Raw genomic sequence first — 22,819 nt, 5'->3', positions numbered from 1 at the left:
TTATTTTGTATCAGAAACATATATGTGTGTGTGCACATACATATGTATATAAAACAAGTTGTCACACTTTTCACAAGTAATCATAAGCTTGCACTCTTTGCTTATTCTTCCTATAAGATAGGAATACTTAGCTTGGAGTCTGTGACTGCACTTCATGGGGTCTGTGAATTGTCATGAAATTTGTAAGCCACATTTTCTACACATGTTCATGCTTGCATTTTTAGATAATCAAAGTAGTCCACATACCCCAGTGGATCTTCCTCAACCTATGAGAGTATGCTTTGACATTCATTCCTGATAAAACAGAGAAGGCTCATCTTCCTTCTGTGTGCCACTTTTTTGAACCCGTTCTCTCCCATCTCTCTCTAGTTTCCACCTGCTTAAATTCCATTTGCTACTGTTCTTTCCCTTTGGTGATATAATTTTGGCTCTTAGCTATGTTATTTATGGAGAAGCTTTGTTATCCTCACTGATCTAGCTACATTCCTCTTCTTGCAGCATGACTTTTATAATAGTATTATAATTAGTTTGAAATAGTGGAACTTAATTTTCACAATAATGTGGCTATTATTGTACATCTTTATGCTTCAGTTTTACTAACCTTTTTCATTGTCATATTTTCAGTGCTCATAGTAGTTATTTGCTGGAATAAATGAACTAATAAATCATAGATTTTTAAAAAGACCTTCCTTTATATTTTAATATAAGGAATGTCTTTGTTATAAAAATGAAATGGTCTCAGAAATTCATGACTTGTTGGTCACTGGATGTATTCAGACAAGCTGGATGATTATTTATTGGGATTATCATAGATGAGATTCAAGTATAGTTATTTAGGCAGATTCTCATTAAACTACTTTTGCTTGAGATTTATGTTTGTTTCAGTTAAAATCCACCTTGAAAATTTGCTTATATTTAAATAGCATGCATAAAAATGTCATAGGAAGTATAAATCATGAATGCAGCATGTATGAAATGTTTACTCTTTTCAGGAACTGTACAAAGTAACCACATGACCTGTTTCATTGAGTTCTTAAAATGATCCTATTAGGGTACAGCTCTTATTATTCCTGTTTGATGGGGGAGAAAACAGGCTCAGAGAAGATTTTTAACTTTCCAGGTTAGTAAACTGTGGAGACAAAGTTAAAACTCTGAGGCATTGTGGTGCCTTGCAGATGACCAAATACCATTAAAAACAAAAAACATATTTAACAAAAACAGAATCAGTATGGTTCTACTGAGGGATGCCAAAAACTGCATCCTTCTCTCCCAGCTCTCCCCTCTCCCCCAACATCTGAGGGAAGAATCATTGGAAGTGGCACGGTGAAACAGTCACTTTCCTGTAACAAAAGGTCAGATCCACCTAACAATAATTTTGACCCTACCCCTTGTCTTCACTTTTCATATCCCATTGGTTATGCTAGGACCCACATATTACCAGTGCTGTCAACTAACTGTCTCTCTTAAAAATGTATTCAAATCGCTTGTTCTTCGTAGACTTGGCTGTCAGAGACTGGACTTCATAAATGATGGCTCATTGGGATTATTGCAAATAATAAGAAGAGCCACCATTTATTGAGTTCTTACAATGTTTCAGACACCCTGCTTTATATGGCTTATCATATTGAGCTCTCATTTTAAAGACTGAGACAGTGAGAGCTTGAGTCATAGGCTGTGAGAGGCTGATCTGGATTTTCAGTTCCAATGCCTGTACATGTAACTCCTTTGCAATTGTGCCATCCATGAACTACACTGAAGATATACTTGGCACTAGAAGTGCACGTGGCTTTTTTTCAGGTGAGTAATTTACAACTGGCTTGTACTTGATGTACTGAGATGATCTGATCTTTCTTCTATTTAGGTTTAATTTAAGTCCACAGAAAAATTCTCATCTCATGTTGTGTGGAACCTTTTTGTCAGATGAGATGTGACCTTATTTTCATCCTTTGATCTTGAGTTATGAAGGAGGTTGTTAAAATGAATGATGTCCTGCCACTGTTCCTACTTCTCTGAAGTCTAATCTTAAATTAGTTTATATTTCTGTCAATGCATAAGATACTTGAGTAACAAAGGCCATACATTATTATAAAGGGTGAGCTTTATTTCTGATTTTAGTTGCCTCTCAAAATTATGAATAACAAGTCAGGGAGACATGATATGTTCAAGTGTGACAAATTATCTTCTTGAGATTTAAAATGTGATTTTTAATTTGAGGTAGTAAATGCTGATTCAAGATAAAAGGGAACGTCGTCGTCGGCAGCCGTCCGTCTCGAGAGACGATGGTGTAGCTTCTTAAGAGTCTATCTGCACTGCCCAGAATGGCTGTGCAGTCCGACTCGGGAGTGACACGGTATCTGTCTCCTCCCGTGTTGAATCGACATCTTGCGATGACGCTGGAGTGTCCTCTCCAGTGAAGCTGAAGCTACAGAGCCTGGGCAGGGTGATATGGAGGGTCTGCTGTTGCCCATGCAGCAGACCCTCCCTCTCTTCGCAGCTGAAGGATCCAAGGGAAAGACGGAGTCAATATAGCTTGGCTTCAGGTGCGCTGCAGGAGTTGCCGGTGTTGACTACAACGTCAAACCGCCTTAGGGAGTCCGGCTCCGGATTTTCTGTCGGGGTTTACTCCCTTAGCCTTTCCCCTGAAGAGGTATGCCGCAAGGCAGCGGAGGTTTTTTGGAGTCAGAGTTTTCCTTCTCTGATGTACCCTGACTGGAAGATCGAACCAGCGACACTTAGCTCGCAGGCCGACGCTCAATCCACTGAGCCAAACCAGCCAGGGACAAAAGGGAACGTAAAGGACAATAAAAAGGAGGTTAAAAAAGATCACTCATAGTTCTATCACTCAATGACTTTTTAAAGTGTTGATACATTTTATTCTAATTACATATTTTTCGCATGATCACAATGGTATTGTATCAGTTAGGTTCTTGGTTGTGAAGTGACTTTGGATGTCATGGATGGGAGAGCAGCTCACAGAGTTGATGGGGGCCTGAGGTACCAGAAAATGGAACTGGCAATAACCAAATTCTCCCTGATGGGCCAGCAAACAGGAAGCAGATGCAGAGTGACCTTAGCATAACTGCCTGGGATGCTGCTGCCCCTAGCACAATAGGGTTCTTCTTCCCTCCCTTCCTTGCTGTTCTATTAAGATTCTGGGTATTGAGAACACAGTCTGATTGCTAGGGTATGATGGGCCGTGCCAGGGGAAGGAAGAGGGAAGATTTGACCTCTTTGCTTTTTGAAATGAGAAAGATAGCTCATGTACTATCTTTACTGAGTGTTTTTTTTTTTTTGTGTGTGTGTGTGTGTGTGCACAGTAATATTCTATGTGCTTTCTTAAGTGAACTCTTTCAGTCTTCACAGAAATCCACTGAGGCAAGTACAATTCGCATCCCCGTTTTATAGCTGAGTAACCAAATGAGGTACAGAGAGGTGAAGTAGCTTACCACTGCTATGAGGGTGCTGGGTGTGAACCCTCAGGCTTTAGGGCTTGGGTGTGTAATTACTTTGTTCTGCTAGGCCCTGGGGCACTGGGGGAGGGGAAGCAGGCTTGCCTTTGCTGAGGTGTCACCCAGTGGGGGACAGTGGAGTTCCACTAATAAATATGACTGTTACTAGAAGAAATAATTAATTAAAATAGGCCCAGTGTTCATTAAGATACCTTTTAACTTCAATTATGCAATAATCATATTTTCCGGTAATTTAATGTCTCCATTCAAGCTTATACTTCTTAATAGTGACTGGTTTTGAAGATATGAATCAACTCCTTTTCAACCTGTTCTCTATCATTTTAATGAAAGCTAAGTTTTAGTGAATGCTAACCATATGCTAGATACACTTTTTAAGTGTTTTACATCATTATTTATTTTTGTTTTCATTAAATGTTTTGTGTATTATATATCTATTTCATTTTATTAAAAAAATTAAGTGATGCCAACGAAAATGTGACTTTGAGTCAAATATTAGCTTCTGAAAGGTTGTTCTTGTTTATAGGGCATAGTGTCAACCTCCTTGTTATTAAAAGCTAGATTCTATTTTAGTTGCCTCAAATTCAGGAATTCAATATAGGTTCTATTTCTAACAGTAGCTGGAGAAAGACAGCAATAAAAGGATTTATGCCTCAGTGGGTTAAGAACTGACAAGTATATAGCAATGGGCCATTGTGTTTGCTGATTTTATTTTTAAAATCCAAACAGCTCTCTATCATTATAGAATTTGCTAGCTGAATTGATTAAATAATAAATACTTATTATCAAATAATAATATAGAAAGGATTCTTTGGTTGGTATTTTTTGGATCAAAAACCAGATTAGTTGGCATTTTATTCTTATTTAAGTTCTATGAGTTATGTTATTGACTACCTGGTTTATTTTTTAATCTTAAAATAGAATTTTACTACAATTACATTAAAAATTAATGTATAATTAATGAAGTGCTCAAGGCACGGGGACTCCCCCATGCATCACCATCGACGGGTACACCCTGGAGGTTGTCAACGACTTCACTTACCTCGGGTCCACCATCTCGAGCTCTCTGTCAGTCGACTTGGAGGTCAACCGGAGAATCGCCAGGGCAGCCACAGTTATGGCCAGACTGAACCGGCGAGCGTGGAACAATTCCAGCCTCACTGAGAAAACCAGACTGCGCATCTACCAAGCCTGCGTACTCAGCACTCTCCTCTATGGCAGCGAGACGTGGACCACCTACGCAAGGCACGAAAGGAAACTCAACAGCTTCCACATGAGGTGCCTGCGACGCGTCCTGCATGTCGCCTGGCAGGATAAGGTCCCCAACACCGAGGTGCTGAAGCGAGCCAATATGAGCAGTTTGCATGCAGTTCTTAGCGAGAGACGCCTCAGGTGGCTCGGCCGTGTCAAAAGAATGGATGCAGGCCGTATCCCCAAAGACCTCCTCTACGGTGAGCTAGCAGAAGGCAAGAGGATGACAGGGCGCCCAAAACTGCGGTTCAAAGACATCTGCAAAAAGGACATGACACAATGCTCCATCAATCTCAACACATGGGAAGTTCAAGCAGACGACCGCCTAGCCTGGAGGCTCGCGGTCAGGCAAGGTACGTCACGCGCGGAGGCTGCGCGCAAGGAGGAGGCGGTCCAGAAAAGATCGAGGCGGAAGCAGCGTCAGCAGCAGCAACAACAGCCATCTGCCTTCACCTGTAACAAGTGTGGCAGGGATTGTCACTCCCGAGTCGGACTGCACAGCCATTCTCGGCGGTGCAGATAGACTCTCAAGAAGCTACGCCATCGTCTCTCGAGACGGACGGCTGCCGACGACGAATTAATGAAGACAATTCAAGGATCTAAAAATGCATGAAGTATTCTTCACAATCTTTTCCCCTAACTGTACCCCAGTGAGATAACTACTGTTAACATTTGACATGTATCCTTCTTGATCTTTTTTTTCTGAAAACACACCCACAGACACTCAGTTTTTGCAAACAAAATGGGCTTCTATAGAGGTTTTTTTGTTTTGGTTTGGTAGTAGTAAACTATGGCATTGTTTCATTCTGGGATATCATTCTTTTGTAGAGTGGCATAGTGTTCCACAATATGATGTATCATAATTCTTCTGTGAGTGAAGAGTTGGTATTTTATCAGATTTTTATTATTTAAAATAAATCTGTAGTCAGAACCTTCTGTATATATCATTGCTAATTTGTGCTGTTATTTTGCAGGATAGATTTTTAGATTTGAAATGGCTGAGTTAAAGAGTATGTACATTTAATGTATTGATAGTTTTATCAAACTGCTTTTCAAGGAATTCCTGTAAATTTATTTTGCCACGAATAGTGTATTAGAGATGTTTATTTTTCCTCCTTCTTATTAACACTAGACATCATTATCTTTTGATTATTGCTAATCTGATTAGTAAATCCATTACTTGCTTTTTCTTATTGATTTGCAGGTGATTTTCATTAACCTCTGATATATATCATGTATTTAATCTTGTCTTACAGAATGTCATCTGTTGTTTAATTTTATTTATATTATTTTTCTGTTGAGAAATTTTTAAATTTTATGTCATTAATATGTAACTAATCTATTTTAATTTATGGTTTCTGTTTTATTGTAATTTCTTGCTTCTTTCAATTATGCCTTTTTCCCATCTTCCACAGGCTATTCCCAGCAGTACACAAAAATATGCAGTATTTCTTACCAATGAAAATAGAGAAAAACCTCCCTTGACTATGTGTCTTCCGGCTGCTTTTCCATTTCTCCTAAAGTGTCTGTACTTACCTCATTTCTCTTGGCCCATTCTCTCTTGAGCCTACTATTTAAGAAGGCTTTATTTTCTATAAAGTTTTCTGAAATAGCTTTAGGATCACCAGGAAACTCTGTTTTGCTAATTCCAGTGGTTAAGTCTTTATCTTATGTGACCTGTTGGCTGCATTTGGTACTGTTCATTGCTCCCTCTTCTTTGAGGCATCTCCATCACTAGGCCTTTGGGGCACTACTTTCACTTTTTTTTCTCTTTTAATCTCACTAGCCACACTTAATTTTTTTTTCTGGTTTCTCCTCAAAATGCTAAAATGTTCTTCTTCCATCTATAATAATTCCCGAGGTAATCCCTATGCCTTCACAGCTTTCAATGCAATCCATATGCCTATGACTCCCAAATTTCTATCTCTGGTATGGACCTGTTTGCACCTCAGACATGTCCTCTTTTTATTTTTTTTTAAATTCTGGAATGTAAAGCTCTTTTTAATTAAAATATAATTGGCATACAATATTATGTTAGTTCCAGGTGTACAGCATAGTGACTAAACATTTGTATACCTTACAAAGTGATCACCATGAGAAGTCTAGTAACCATCTACTACTATACCAAGTTATTGCAATATCGTTCAGTTGTACTCTCTATGTTGTACTTTACATTCCCGTGACTTATCTACAACTAAAACTTTGTACTCTAATAGTCCAACAACATAAGTAAACCTAGAGGGTATTATGCTAAGTGAAACAAGTCAGAGAAAAACAAATACTGTATCATTTTACTTATACGTGTAATCGAAAAAGTTAAAGAAATGAATGAACAAAACAGACTCGTAGAAATAGAAAACAAAATGGTAATTGCTGAGAGTTAGGCAGTGAAGAGATGGATAAAAAGGTGAAGGGGATTAAGAGGTACAGAATTATAGTTTCTACATGTCCTCATGAGTCTGTTCACGAGGTTCCTTAATATAACATATCTAAGTTTAACACTTGATTCAGATTATCTTAGTTTTCTTCATTTGAGAATTTCTTGATTTTTTTTCTTTATTTCTGACGATATTTTTTTCTGAATATAGGATTCTTGGCTGACATATTTCTCTTTCATCACATGAAAAATATTGTGCCACTTCCTTTTGTTTCCATTGTTCCTGCTGAGAAGTCCACTACCATTCTGATTTCTTTTTCCCAATACATAATGTATTGATTTTTTACTGTCTGCTTTCAATATATTTCTTTTTAATTTTTTGGAAGTTCAATTATGATGCGTATTTATTTAAGTTGATTTTGTTTGGGCTTTGCTTAGATTCTTGAATCTGTGAGTTTTTGCCTCTTGCCAAATTTGGGAAGTTTTCAGCCATTATTTAGTCAAGTACTTTTTCAGTCCACACTCGTTCTCTTTTTTTATGGACTCTACTTATACAAATTGTAGATCTTCTGTTATAGTCTCACAGGTCTCTGAGACTGATCATTTTTAAAAAAATATATTTTGTTTCTATTGCTCAGATTGGGTAATTTTTATTTTTACTTTCAGTTAACTGGTTCCTTTTTTGATGCCCTCTATTCTTCTATTTAGCCTATCCTTTGAGCTTCTTATTTCAATTATCATATTTTTCAGTCCTAAAACTTCCATTTGGTTCTTTATTTATTTGGTTTTTCTATTTCTTTCCATAAGCTTTCTGTTTTCTTTCTTTGTTGTTTCAAGTGTATTCAAATATATTTGTTATTGTTTCGTTTTAGCAATGATTCTTGAAAATATTTGTTAGGTAATTTAGCATTTCTATCTCTTGCTGTTAATATCCATCGATTGTCTTTTTTATCCTTAAGTTTGAGATCTTTTTTGTTCTTGGTATAGCATATGATTTTCAATTTAAACCTGCTCATTTTTGTGTCATATTCTGAGACTTGGAGCTTATTTAAACCTCCTATTTTAGCTAGATTTCTCTGTCACTGCTCTGTCAGAGGATGGGAGTGTGCCTTCTTGTTACTTACAGGTGGAGGTAGAAATCCAGTTTCCCTACTTGGCCTTCAGTTGAGAATTGAGGGGGAGCATCTATTATTTCTGGGTGAGGGTGACATTTACAACTCCTCACAGGGTCTCTACTGACACTGTGGTAGGAATGGTCTTATGACTGCTGTGTGGTGCTGAAATTCCTGACTCTCCGCTTGCTTTGACACCATCCCAGTCAGGAGCGGGCAATGTGCTTTGTTACTGACAGACCAGGGTGGGAGACCAAATTCCTTCCCATGTGGGCTCCATTGATGCCATAGGAAGCTTTATGACAGGCCAGCTGGGTTAAAAATTTTGGCTCTCTACTTGTTCTTCTCTCTCACCACCCTAGTGGAAGTTTCAGGTGTATCATTTTTGTCTTAAGAGGATAGAAATCTAGTGTCCCCACTTAGCCAATGCTGGCATAGTTGAGGACATGACCACACTCTTCTTTTTCTGTGGTGTTTGACTAGAATAGAGTGATTATTCTTTAAAAGTTTTTCTTTTGCTAGTCTCCCCCTTTTTTGGTACTTGGGTTAGAGAGAGCAAGATTTTTTGTTTGTTTTTTTCTGCATCTGTTAATATTTTTAGGTTGCTGGCTTCTTTAGCTCTAAGTCTTGATACATGAAGCAAAAAGAAAACCCAGGAAACTTACCATTGTTTTGTTCCTCAGGTCCTGAGGTTCCTCACTGATTTTTTCCCTCCATCTTTCAGACCCTTCTTACATTTGTTTTATAAGATAATATCTCGCTGTGTTTGGTGGAAGGAATAGGGAGAACGTATCTCCTCCATCTTTCTGGGGGCAGAGATCATGCAGTCATATTTGAATTTGATTTTCAGTGGGCTCCATATGGCTTTTCTTCTCTGTGCAGGTACCTGGAACTAGAAAGCAGTGGCCATCGGAATGAAGTCAGACTGCACTACCGCTCAGGCAGCCACCGCCCTCATACGGAAGTGTTCCCTTACATTTTGGCTGATGACAAGTGGCACAAGCTTTCCTTAGCTATCAGTGCCTCCCATTTGACTTTACACATTGACTGCAATAAGTAAGTGAAATGTCCTCAGGTCAAGAAATGGAAGATTCTAAGAAATGATTGCTTACATTACGTTACTCATCTGATGTTTCTTATTTTGCAGAATATATGAAAGAGTGGTGGAAAAGCCCTCCACAGACTTGCCTGTGGGCACAACATTTTGGCTGGGACAGAGAAATAATGTTCACGGATATTTTAAGGTATGTTTTGGCTAAAGTCTGAGCATAAAGTGTAAATATAAATGCTTTCTAATGAGTTTAGAAAATTGCATTTTGCTTTTTATGGTGCAAAACAAAATAATTTGATGTGTAATTTTTCCTATTTATATTTATTTTTGTGTGTTTGTTTGTTTAATGCTGGTGTTGTTATTGAGCTGACAAACACTACTTTCTCTTTTTTCCTTATAAGCTTGGTCTTTAGACATTACAGAGAGGACCACAAGGCTGCAATTGGAGCAGTTAACATACCTTTCCTGAAATTAGGCGTTCAAAGTAATAAAAGTCTAAAATGTTAGAATAGAAATAAACTCTCCACTACTGAAATATAACCTTTGATGATACTTTTTAATATTCATTATTCATGGTCTCCTTATACTCCAGAAAGTGAGAAATACATATGCACAAATTCACCAAAGCTAGAAAGCAGTCCTAATTTACATCTTTTTCTTTAGTGTCTACTTAAGAGACATACTCTGTAGAATCTCATCATTGTAGACGATCTAAAAAACATACCACTTAGTATTCTGTATTTAAAGGATAAAGAAATAAAGTCCAGAAAATTTTTTGAACTGTGAGCTGCTAAGTGTAATCATTTTTTCCCCAGTGGCTGTGATATAGAAGCGGCTTGGCAAATGGTTGTTAAATAAAAGAATGATAGGTGATGTGTCTAGCCCATGGATTTTAGGTAGAGTAGGTGCCAGTAACTTTAAAATTCTATTCTAAGCAAGGTTTATAATCCTAAGAAGGTGTTTTTAAAAAATTAAACATTGTCTGTTACCTGGAAACCAGGTGCTTTGAATATGTATTTCATCTAATCCTAGTCTGGCTGGCTTTGATGCTTGGTCTTTTCTTACTTTTACATATGCATAAACCTGCTCATAGAGGTTAAGTAGCTACTCCAAAGCTAGTCATGGGGAATTGATCCCATTTTTTTCAAATCCAGAAAATTCAATGCTCTTTTCTCATGTAAGGGATGGCAAATTTATGCTGTGAGTGCCAAGTCTCTTCTCTAATCATAACAGTGTTTCCCGTGGAGCCCAGATGTGGCCTCAGAATCCTTCTCACACATCTGTTATGTGTATGACTCTAGGGATCATACTTTTTATTGTTGACTGTGGATGGTACCTACTAGATTTGAGCAGGGTGTTTGCATGTACATGGTAACCTCGTTTTTAGGTTGCTGCTTCCAGGTATAGAAGTTTGTATACAAATTGCCTCCTTAATCTAAACCCAAACAAGTAACAGATCCAGCAACTGCTACAGTGCACTAAAGTATTCATCATTCACACTGACGTTCTTTTGGCACCACACTATTAATCAGATTAAATATGTAGACGATATATAGGTCAGTATTTGGTAAATCTTTGTTCAAAATTGTCTTGATAATATGTTGGTGCTGTCAGCCCTGCCATTAGACATTCTGTTTGCATTTTTCAAAGAGATTAAATGAAATATTAAAGAAAACATATAAAGTTGATGAAGGAAGAGAGAAGGGTGGTGGTGGAGGAAAGGGCCAGCTGGAGTGTGTCTGATGAGGTCATTTCTTAGCCACCTTTTGGCCTTTGCTTAAAGAGTCCCGAAAGCAGTAAGCTAATTATTCCTTAATGACCAAGGATGCATGTAAATTTCATAAACATGTAATGCAGCCTTTTCTTTTTTTTTTTTTTTTCGTAAAATGGGTTATTTCCAGCTAGCATTTAAAAAATTTTCACGCTAAACTCTCTGTACTCTTATGGTCTTGTCCCTGAGTCTTGCACAGCTGTTTAATACATCTACTGTCCTTTTTGAGTTGAGAAATTAGTTTGAAAAGATTCAACTGAAAAAAGAGAAATACTCAAGTGAGCGTTGCATTTATAAGTCAGTGTTTTTTTTTTTTTTTTACTTTTTTCTATTGATGATTGCAGTTAATTTAAAATTGGTATCAATTTCACTGTTGCTGAAACCAGAAGTGAATTCAGGTTGATTTTTAAAGGTTATTTCCAAGCCTTACTTCAGTGGCTAACTAAAAATAACTTCTCAGAACAATATGACTATTGCCTCTTAATTCTATCTTGACATTTGATCTTAAGGCTTTAAAGATATTATCATCTTTTTTTCCTTCCATATTTCTTTCCCTTTGGTTTAAAGTCAAAGCAATGGATTAAAAGAGATTTTACTCAGGGGTTTTGGGGATTCAATTCTGTAATGTTTTCTTTTGTGAACTTGATTGTTGAACATCATTTGGGTAGATTCAAGTAATATGTTTTTTATTTAATTTTTCACATGCAGGGTATAATGCAAGATGTGCAATTACTTGTCATGCCCCAAGGATTTATTGCTCAGTGCCCAGATCTTAATCGCAGTAAGTTCCATTAGATTTTGTACTGTGTGAGGAAAAGTGTGCTTCTTGCTTAATTTGTCCAGGATGTTAGTTTGAAATTGGAGTTCCCATACATGAGTTGTCAGCATAGACTTAACCAGATTGAACCCCTTATGAATACAAATTGAACCCTTTACAAATACAACTTGACCAATGCAGTGTTTGCAATTTCAGCCTGTCCAACTTGCAATGATTTCCATGGACTTGTGCAGAAAATCATGGAGCTGCAGGATATTTTAGCCAAAACATCAGCCAAGGTAAAAGCTACTTAGAAATATAGTGTGGGGGAGCTCAAAAATCCTTGAGATTCATTACAGTTCTTTTTGTAACCACAGATGTTTACCTTTGAGACTTTTCTTATACTATACTCTTTGCTAGTGCTAAGTCTAAATCTAAATTCCTGTTTAAGGAAAAGGCTTATAAATATTCGAACCTTGGCCATCTGTATAACAAATGATGCAGTAAATCAAGAATGAGGCAGATTACCTGTTTTATACACTGCTTATTACAATGGGATTTATGGTTTAATTTAGTATTTATTTTACTGAGTTTTTCTTTATGAGGAAGGAGAGGAGGGGATATTGTAAAAATGTGGACACTACTATTATGTCAAGGAAATGGTCCCAAAAATACTTTCTACCACTATGTTGCAGTTGTAGGATAACTTACTGTCTTAAGCATGTCTAAAGTTTACCTACAATTTCATTAGACTGTTGTCATTTTGCATAGTACTTAAAAATAACTTGAAAGTAGTGTTGTATATAGATGGTTCCTGACACAATATAAGTTTTAAAGTTTATGATTTCACTTGATTAGACATATTCATGAAATTAAACATTTTAAAAAATGTTAAGTGCCTCTCTGTATTGTGGATGATACCATTTTGACAGCCTTCAGTTATGTGTTATAAATTATGCTTCTTTTTCAAAGGCAGGAACAAATTTACAAAAATAAGAGGGGGAATCCTTTCTTTAAAATTAAAGGCTTAAATATATTTACAACAGATAGCTGACAGGCACAGCCATCATTACTGCTATGCACTAAAAACATCCAGATGCCTACTAAAGCATTTTGCATTTATGCGTTGCTGGAATGGTGAGCAATATGAACCCCTTCCTTTGTGCCACAGCTGTCTCGAGCTGAACAGCGAATGAATAGATTGGATCAGTGCTATTGTGAAAGGACTTGCACCATGAAGGGAACCACCTACCGAGAATTTGAGTCCTGGACAGATGGCTGTAAGAACTGCACATGCTTGGTATGGCTTTCACTGGATTTCAGACTAAGGGAACTCAGCTGCCCCAACTCTTTAAAAATTTATTAAAATAATGTAATCATGAAAATTTCAACACCCATTTCCTCAAGACACAACACCAAAGTGCCAACAAACCCAGTCAAGTCTAAGAACTGTGAGTTACATTATTAAAGACACTTTCTAGCCTATAAAGATTATTATGGTTTAGGAATGCTATAAAATTTAAATTTATTGGTACACACATGAAGTTAGCAGTTTAAACTGGTTTAGTAAGGTGATTCTCAAAGGATTCTACCCTGTTATCCTTAACATTTCCAGGAATTTTCCCATCATGTGTTTATTAATGTATTTTAATAAAACTAAATTAAAGGCAGCATGAAATATTGTGGCCACATGGTCCATATAAACAAATAATGACCTTTAAATAAGATAATCTTTAAGAGTTTTCTAATATAGCATAATATAAACTAGAAAATTTAAATAAATATGATTTATCTAATTGCTCACTAATAAAGTATTTAGTGCATTATTTTCCCAAAAATATATGCTCAGTTTCAAAGATAAGTTCATAACCAGTGTGTTTGTGAATTTTTTAATTCCACACAAATTTATCTGTTGAAACTGATTAACTGGAAAGAAATCAGAGGTCTATGTGAATTAGTCGTTAAAAAAAATAAGTCCTCAAGTTCATCAAGTTTATTCCAAAGCAGAATATCATACATGTAAAAAAAGTCAAAGGTAGCTCTGAAATAATCATATGGGTTCACACATGCAAGTATGTGTTATGTGATTTTTATTCAGGGTCATACAAGTTATAGCACTTTACAAATACATTAAAGGCTTCTCAAATTGTTAATTGGAGGTGAAAAATCAAACTGAGTAAAATATGAGCTGTGGTATAGTGAGGTCACTAAAATGACTAGAAAAGCAGCTAGCAACCTGGGAGCTCTGAATGACCTCCAGGAATCAAATTCCCTGCCATTCTGTCTGCACTTTGGAGCCTGTGTGGTGATTGTCAGCACCACCTCATGGTGGTATGGTCTGTCCCATATTAAATACCCATGGGAAGGTTCTGAATCCTGAGTCTGGGATCTGTGAGATGACAGCAGTTATTCTCCGGGGTCATTGATGCTCATTTTGTGAGTAATCTGGCGAGACATGAGTGTCCCAAGCTTACCATGAACCTGTTATTTCCCGGTCAGTGTGTGCCTTTACCTCTACCCATGTCCTCATCCACCTCATTGCACAAGGTGAGAACTCAGGCTCAGTTATGACCAGTTGCTGGACAGAAGATGGGAGCCAGTAACCAACTATGTTATAACCCAGTTTGTATTACTGTGGATCCGTGTTTTGGATTTTACTGTATAACAACCAAAGAGAATAGTGGTATTTATAAAATTGTATGGAAAGAGTTTGAAATATAAGAAACAGATTTAAAATTATTTGAAGACTATCAAATTGCAACTTGTAAATTCCCTAAATACTGTTTTCTTCTCAGAATGGAACCATCCAGTGTGAAACTCTGATCTGCCCAAACCCGGACTGCCCACTTAAGTCGGCTCTTGCGTATGTGGATGGCAAGTGCTGTAAAGAATGCAAACGTGAGCATAACTTTTATGACGAATACTTTCTTTGTCAAAAATAAAGCTTTGCATTAATAAATATTCACTCATCATTGGTTTAATTGGGGCAAGCAAAATAACTTCCAGAAATGATGGAAAATAGGACGAATACCTTCTCTGTTTTGGTTGATCAGTTCCTTTTCATTTAAAAATGCTCTACTTTATTTTAGCATAAAAATGTTTTCTTGGAGGACTCTACTCTGAATAGCAATAATAATAGAAAGTTGTGTAAGAAATTTAGTGCAAGGTAGTTCTTTCATTACCCTACTTGATATAAATACCTTCCAAATAGGTCAAGAATGGTCTACTTTCAGCCATGATAACCAAGAAAATCCATGATACAAGTGACATTCAACAACAGATGATATGCCAGCTTCATTAGCCCAAACCACAAAAGTCCACATTATCACAGGGTCATCCAGCATGGACAAGGCCATGGCCTATTATTCATAAAAGGCTCACACCACTGAATAAGGAAGCTGTCCTGTTCAGCAACCATGCGTTTCCTTGTGATGTCAGGAAATGCTCTTTGAATTCATAGCTATCCTCAAGTAGGTTCTATGTCATTCATTTAGTAACAGAACACATTGCATCTGCACTACTTATATTTAAAAAACTGCCCTTAGATTTTGTTTAAAGGAACATTTAAAATTTAGCAATTATTGTTCAAAGAAATAATAATCTATATGAAGAATAAGTTGTTATAGTGTGCTTGTAGAACATATAGGGAAGGGAAAGGAAGAGGGAAGAAGAGGGAGAGAGAATGAATGACTGCTTTTGCTAAGGTTATTAGGTGTATGCTCCACTACCATTGCCATTGCGGTACATTACTCTTGCCTACGCAGTGTGTAATGTGCTACTGCTAGTGAGAGGGACAACTATCAGAAAAATTTCAAGAAATTGTTTTGTAGTTCATTGATTTAATTTTCTCAGGAGCTCATTTATATTTAATTTTATTAGACTTTACATTGAAGCCAATTCATTTCATTGAAATATATTAGCCTAGTCAAGTAAATTCATCTGAGTCAGGAAAGATTCAGTGTAATTGTTCTTACATGTCACTAGTTAATTTCCTTGGTAAGGAGTAATCTGAATTTTTCCTTAAACTTGTTTTAATAACTAAAAGCTTATGGTGATGTTCTGTAGTTCTCTTTGTAGAGAGTTGGAGGAAGGAGGAAGAAGGGCCCTCTATAAGGCTTTATATCCATAACATAACAATAGCAGGAGTCATACTTTTTGCTTTACTTTTATATTTTTTTCCACCAATACTTCTATATTGTTATCTGTGAATAAGATAGGTATGCATTAAGTGATGTCAATTTTATTAGCGCATGCTGATTGAAATAATGGATCGTTGTGATAGATGCATTAGTCAGAAGTATTGAATTGAAATTCTGATTTTACCATTTGTCTCTGTTACCAACAGTAAGCTACTCATTAAATCAGTCAATAATTGAAATATTCCCAAGAATATGCAGTTACTAGACTCAATGAAATGGTAAAATATTTTGAGATTCATTAATGCAAAGTGCTTTTAGCAGACTTTGGTGTTAATGATTGAAAATCAACTGTTTGCCTCGTGTATAAAATAGTGTAAACTGCACATAAGTAATAGTAAGGAGACCATATCAGTGAAGAAATGCCAAAGTAATTCATCTGAGCCTTTCATTTTATATGGTTAAAAATAGTAAGGACAATGTAACTTTGTCTTTCTGGTTGTATTCAGTGACATTAGTGCCATGGAATGTAGAGGATTTGTGCCTGTGTTTGATTGTATTTCAAGTATTTGAACCTCCAGTTCTGATGAATTTGCAATTTTGCAAGAGCTAGCAAGATATTTTCATACAGAGTTTTTCCTAAAGGGAAGAAGTATTTAGTTTATATGTTAAATATTCTTAGAGATGTTTTGAGACTGTTTCTCCACTTGCACAGTTTTAAATCAGTCACTAAAAATACTTCAAAAAATGTGCTTCTTTAAAGTTTTGCAAAGACTTACTTTATAAAGTATAAATAACATTTAAAATAAATTTAGTAATCATTAACCGATTTGTTTTATTGTTCAGATTTTTACATAGTCCAGAAGTGAAGGAAGCCAATAGTTATATATATATATATATATATACACACACACACACACATATATATGTGTATATATATATATACACATATATATGTATATATATATTTCATTGTTACATATAAGGAAACAATTCATTTTTCTATGTTAATTTTTCCAGGATTATCATTGTTGTGATTTATGAGAACTTAATTTCAATTCAATATAAGTTTTATAATTTTTACTTCTTAAAGTAAAAGCATAAGCCTTCCTTTTATACACTGCACTCATTCTATCATTGAAACTTCTTTGCTCAAAGCCTTTTAGTGACATAAAATTAACAAAATATATTCTTTAGTGAGAACTGTTTAAAAAGATTAATCACTTACTGTTTCTAAACCCCTGGAAGGTAAAACACATAACATAGCTGCTGAACATTACTCTGTCCAGACTGAAATGAACAAAGCAAGTGCATGTGCCAATCAATTTTTGATGTTCTTTATTTAATGCTTTCAGGCTTGCTTCTTCAAGGTTGTTTGTGCAACTCTGAGCAGCCCTATTTTGCTGTCTGCTTTGTATTTCCCCTCTGTAGCTTCAGCTTCAGCTCTTTATCTAAATATAAATACTGATGAATAGTAAGATGGTTGTTCTTCTGGGAAAGAACTGAGAGAGAACCAAGCCTGTCACTTTTCTTCAGTTGAATCTACATAAACAAAGTGTTGGGAGGAGGGGCTTAACCTTCCCTGCCCCTACCATTGAGCTACTATGGTACCGTTAAGCTGAGGATAAAATCCAAAAACAGAAATACCAATGCCAAATCATTAAAGTAAAAATAATCACAACTATAATGAAGTCATATCACTTCCATAGGTTATAAAGCACATACTTTGTTCCTCATGTGATCGTTACAACAACTTTGTATGGTAGGCATTGTCTCCATCTTCCTAATAATAAGCATTATGTGACTTGTCCAAGAATGCACAATTAGTTAAAAGTACCAGAGAAATTCTATTTGAATGTGTTTTGCTTTGAGAGCCTACTTCCTTCTTTAAAACTATCTGCAACAATTAATTTACGTGATGCACAATTATTGACTGGTAAGTAAGTATGCCATACAAAGCTCTTTGGAGTCCTGGCTAAGTCTAGGTTGAATTGCAAAGTAAGCAGTTTGCCTTTGTCTCTCAATCTTCTCCTCTTTCAGCCAACATCATTACCTCCTTTATCCCAGTCATAGACTCTCAACTAACCAACAGCAAGACTGACTGACACAAGATAGCTCTAGGAAATGTAAAGTGTAAATATTTTGGCTGAGTGTAACTGCAATAGGATGAAGTCAAACTAGTTAAAGTACATAAAATCTCAGCCCAGGTTATAAAAAAAAAACCCAAAGAATTAACAAAAAATTGACTAAAGTTCTAGGAAACAGAAAGTTATGGAAAGTCACTGAAATTAGGAAAAAGGTATTCAGTACATTCATTTATTTTTATTTCAGTGGATTGTATATTCAAGTCTGAACACAGAGTTCTGTTTTATAGACAAAGTGATTTATGAAAATAGAGAATCTGAAATAGATCTGAACTAATGCTATAATGTCTTTCACCGAAGAGGCTATGTTTAACAAAACAACAAGGAAGGCAAATTTCACCTCTATTTCTAGACAGACCTCAAATGCAGGGAATGTTGAAGGTGACTATCCAAATTGGCTGGTGCTTGCATAGTAGCAATAGTTATTTAATTGTTATTTTCTCAGAGGCCAGATTTATATGAATAAATTAAAAGCATCATTCTTTGATCTAACAAAATATGAGTTTTAAGACATAATATAGATCACATTTTAATATTCCATGTTCTGGTTAGACATTAGATTGTATTAAATTTATTTATTTTTATTGATTGATTATGGAGAGAGAGAGAGAGAAACATCAATTTGTTGTCCCACTTATTTATGCATCATTGGTTGCATCTTGTATGTGCCCTGACTAAGGATCAAACCTGCAATGTGAATTGGGATGATGCTCTAACCAACTGAGCTACAAGGCCAAGGCTTTGTATTAATTTTATTTTTAAAAGCTCTATCAGCTTAGATAAATTGGAGTTACTATAATATATTTGTATATTGAGGAATTAAGTATGTGGGTTTAAAGTTATATTTTTCTTGGGTTGAATTCTATTACTTATTAGCTGTGTAACTCTGGTCAAGTCACTTAAGCTCTCAGAGCCTCAGTTTCCTCATGTGTACAATGGAGAGAGCAGTTATATCTATTTTATGGGATTGGTGTGAGTACTGAATGGGCGATACCTGTAAAGTGCTTAGAACAATGTTACCTGTTACTGTTTTTATTAAAAGGACCATTCATATTTTTATTGATGAAAATACAAAATAGTGAAGTTATCTCATTGTGTCATAGATCTTAAAGCTACATAGGACCTCAGAGATTTTGAGAATAGCCATTTGCTTTTGGGGAGGAAGGTTTCATTATCCCCATTACAGAGAATAAATGTGGCCAACGAGGTTAAATGACTTTTCTAAGATCAAAGAATTGTTATGTAATGCAAGGTAGTTTTTCTCCCCAAATTGTGTTCTGATTTATGCTCTCCTCGACGCCATTTTCTTTCTCAACATTTTGGATAGGTCATGGCCAAGGCTGACACTAGGAATCAATTTATCATGCATTATCTATTCTTTTGTGTCTGGCTTCTTTAATTCAAAATCATGTCTGTGAAATTCATCATTGCATGTTGATGTTGCTCATTCATGCTTATTGTTATGCATATTCTGTTTGTGTTAATGTACCATAAGCTGATCTATTGTTGAGGGGCAGTTTGGTGCTTTCCAGTTTTTGGCTATATAAATAATTCTGTGAATATTCTTTACATGTTTTCTTCTTCTGCATGCCTTAAAACTACTTGGTCATAGGGTAAAACTGTTTTATTCTATGTCAAATATGTTTTTCCATTGGCAAAACAGTTTTTCTCTACAGTTTTCTAGAGTGATTATACCAGTTTACCCATCCACCAACAATGTATAAACATTCCAGTTGCTCCACACCCTCACCCACTCTTAGCATTTTTGGTCTTTTTTATTTTTTGGCATATGATAAATGATATTTTTACATGTTATTATGTTCTAGTTTAAATTTGCATTTCTTTGATGAATAGTGAAAATGGGCACTTTTTCATATATTATGGGTCACTTTCACTAATTTTAACTAATAGAAAAATGAGTAGTTTTTTTACATTTACACTTTTCCAAAAACCACAAATTGAAGATAGCTCTAGAAAATGTAAAGTGTAAATATTTTATTTATATCTCTTTTATTTTCAGACTTATGAAAATAATGTGGATGGTTCTAGCTCTGTCACTTAACGTGCAAGCACAGTAGAGACAGGGATTAAATGACTGCCATTCAAGTAATTTGGGAATTTTTTTAAAAAAGTATGACAACGTAATTAAACTGATACAGAGACTTTTGAGCATGTGAGTACAGGGATGAGAAACCAAAATCAGTGGGATATAATTCACCAAGAATTCTATGTTCTTAAAATAAGAAAAAACAACTTCTATAATTTATATAGGCTACATTTCAAAAGAAAATAATTTTGGAGCAACATAACCAATAAACTTAGCTGTCTCTATACTGATGCTGGAAGCATGAAAAGTATACGTCACATACTCGAGGTTCTCATGCATGAACACAATTATAGATTAGTTGGGACTGTAGAGACTCAGTGGGCTGGCTACATGACCAGAATGCCCATACAGACTGAGGGGATCTATGCAATAATGAAAAAGGTAGAAATAGCAATCAAAAAGAAGGTATGTTGTTTTACATATCAGAGCCAATATTTTTAGAAAGTTTCCTGAAAGTCTGTGGTTTAAAAAAATATGTTATGTCATAGCAGACAATTGAATAGCCTGAGAGCTAGTAGTGTTGCTGTAAATCATGTGTACAGTCTTGGTCGAAATTCAGTCTTTTCTCCTTTGAATAATCCCAATTTAGCATTTAAAACAACATTGGGTAAATAAGAGAACTAGGATACCTTTTTTATTTCTGTAAGTCTGTGTGAAAAAGTGGGCAAGCAAATAGTCTCCTTGTGCATTATATAGTTAAGATAATTGAGCTTATGATAGGGCATATTTTCAATAAAGACAAATAGCTTAGTTTTATTAAAGATTTCATCAGGATAATCCTGTAGGCTTCCTAAACACTGTCATTAATTTTGTGCTGATTTATTTTATAGATGCTTCAAAAAAGCATTTGGTATACTGCTATCTTTTACACACTATAAAAACTAATAAATGCTAAATCAGTGGAAAAATACTCAACGGATGAAAAACAATATTGAATGGGCAATATGTAAATAAGCAAGAATAATTAATAACATAGCCTCCAGATTAATGACTATATGAAATACCATGTGATACATTTTAATGATCTTTCAAAAAATATAAATCCGTTGATTCATCAGCTAGTAGCAGAGCTGGGATGCCAGGAAAAGTCGGGGCAGAATCACAAAATGATGACAATGTCACAATGATTTAGCTACACAGTTCTGAGTAGTGTAAGTGGCTTGATGCTGTCATTTTCTTTCTAATCCTCACACAACATTTTTAACTCTTTAAGTAAACATAATGCATGCATACAGTAAATATTCAAGCTACCCAAAAAGACATAAAAGAAAATATAAAAAGCTCTCTTTTTATCTCTCTCCCAAAATTCTATTCCTTCCACTCCAGATTTTTAATACATCTGCTCAGACATGCATGTATAGACTTTTTATATAGACTTTTAATATGTGTGTGGTATCATACATTTTCCTGAACTTTTATCTTGGAGATATTTCCAAATCAAGTAACAGTTAAAAATTTCTTCATATTATTCTGATGTATAGTTTATTGTAATGCTATTTCTTTCCTCTCCAAGGGCATTCTGGTTGTTTACAACTTGTTTTTATTTTTCTTATGAACAATAATATTATTTCAGGATGTCATTAATACATAATCTTGAAGCACCTTTATATGGCTTTATCTATGAGTAAATTGCTAATAGTGTAACTATGGAGTCAGCGTTTCCCTAATTACTCTACAAAAAGCTGGTCCTGGGCATTATTTCCCAATAGAGAGCAGTGTTGAGGAAAAATTGAAAACACCGCTTCTGTCTTCATTCACTATGTCTTTAAAAAGAGCATAGACTCTTAAAAAGGGCATAGTAATATCAATTCATGGGAGACCCCCTAATATGAGTTCATCTGTGGAAGCCTGAGCTTCCTTGTTCTAGTACAGTGTTGTCTTGTGAGGGCATAAAAAGTTATTGTTGCAATTAACTGCTGTTCCTCATTTTCAGTAAATTCCATAGATGGCATAAGGATATACTGAATTTATGTTTTCCTGAAATGAACAAGGTTTTCTGGAAGACATAACATGAAGTACTGCCCTCTGATTCTGTGGCATCAAATAGACTGGGCCTGTTTAATCATGCTTTATTTTAAAATAATGTTCAGCTTCTAGTTCTTCACTCTGAGTTGTAGTTTTTCTTTATTATTAAGAAAGATCATTGAATTAATGTATTTTGTGGGTTTTATTATTTTTCATGCCCCATTACATTTCTCAAAAGAATTTCTCTGCCTATTAAGTGACTTTGCTTAAGTGGCCTAAGACTTTTCAGAAGAAAGCTTTATGCAAATCTGTTTGTAATAATAATTAAATCAAACTGCCTAGCATTGTTCTAGGAGACTAAAAATGGGCATTTTTAGGTAATCAGAAGCCTAGTCCTCCTTAGCAGTGTAAGGCTTTGAAACAAGTGAGAGAATTTTAGATTTATACCAAAGCAAAAGAGTGATAATCTAGATATCATTCATATGAGACTCAGTTTAAGAGAGATGAAAAAGATGCATCTTAGGCAGTAAATGCAATTTCTTAGCTGCAATGTTAGGTTATGTTTTAAAAATGAGCTTATTTTCTTCTCAATAGATATCATACAAAATTGCATTTGAAATCAGAATAGGGAAAATATAAGATACATGTAATTTAAAGCATTTTACAAGTTGATTTTGGCAA

General features: G+C 35.4%; 1 protein-coding gene across 2 annotated transcripts in view; it reads left to right on the top strand.

Annotated features, from left to right (window-relative positions):
- The window catches only part of NELL2 (neural EGFL like 2), a 286,177-nt gene that overhangs the window by 54,424 nt on the left and 208,934 nt on the right, over nucleotides 1-22,819 (top strand). For both annotated transcript variants that reach the window (XM_090273037.1, XM_090273036.1), the window contains exons 5-10: nucleotides 9,090-9,263; nucleotides 9,355-9,451; nucleotides 11,738-11,810; nucleotides 12,003-12,085; nucleotides 12,958-13,086; nucleotides 14,582-14,684. In XM_090273037.1, the coding sequence (XP_090129163.1) occupies nucleotides 9,090-9,263; nucleotides 9,355-9,451; nucleotides 11,738-11,810; nucleotides 12,003-12,085; nucleotides 12,958-13,086; nucleotides 14,582-14,684 (659 nt within the window). The remainder of the gene's footprint in view (nucleotides 1-9,089; nucleotides 9,264-9,354; nucleotides 9,452-11,737; nucleotides 11,811-12,002; nucleotides 12,086-12,957; nucleotides 13,087-14,581; nucleotides 14,685-22,819) is intronic.

The sequence above is a fragment of the Furipterus horrens genome, unplaced genomic scaffold (assembly GCF_987537825.1).
Source record: "Furipterus horrens unplaced genomic scaffold, mFurHor1.1.pri manual_scaffold_4, whole genome shotgun sequence".
NCBI lineage: Eukaryota > Metazoa > Chordata > Mammalia > Chiroptera > Furipteridae > Furipterus > Furipterus horrens.
The sequence above is the reverse complement of the archived record's forward strand: the minus strand, read 5'-3'. Positions and strand labels throughout refer to the sequence as shown.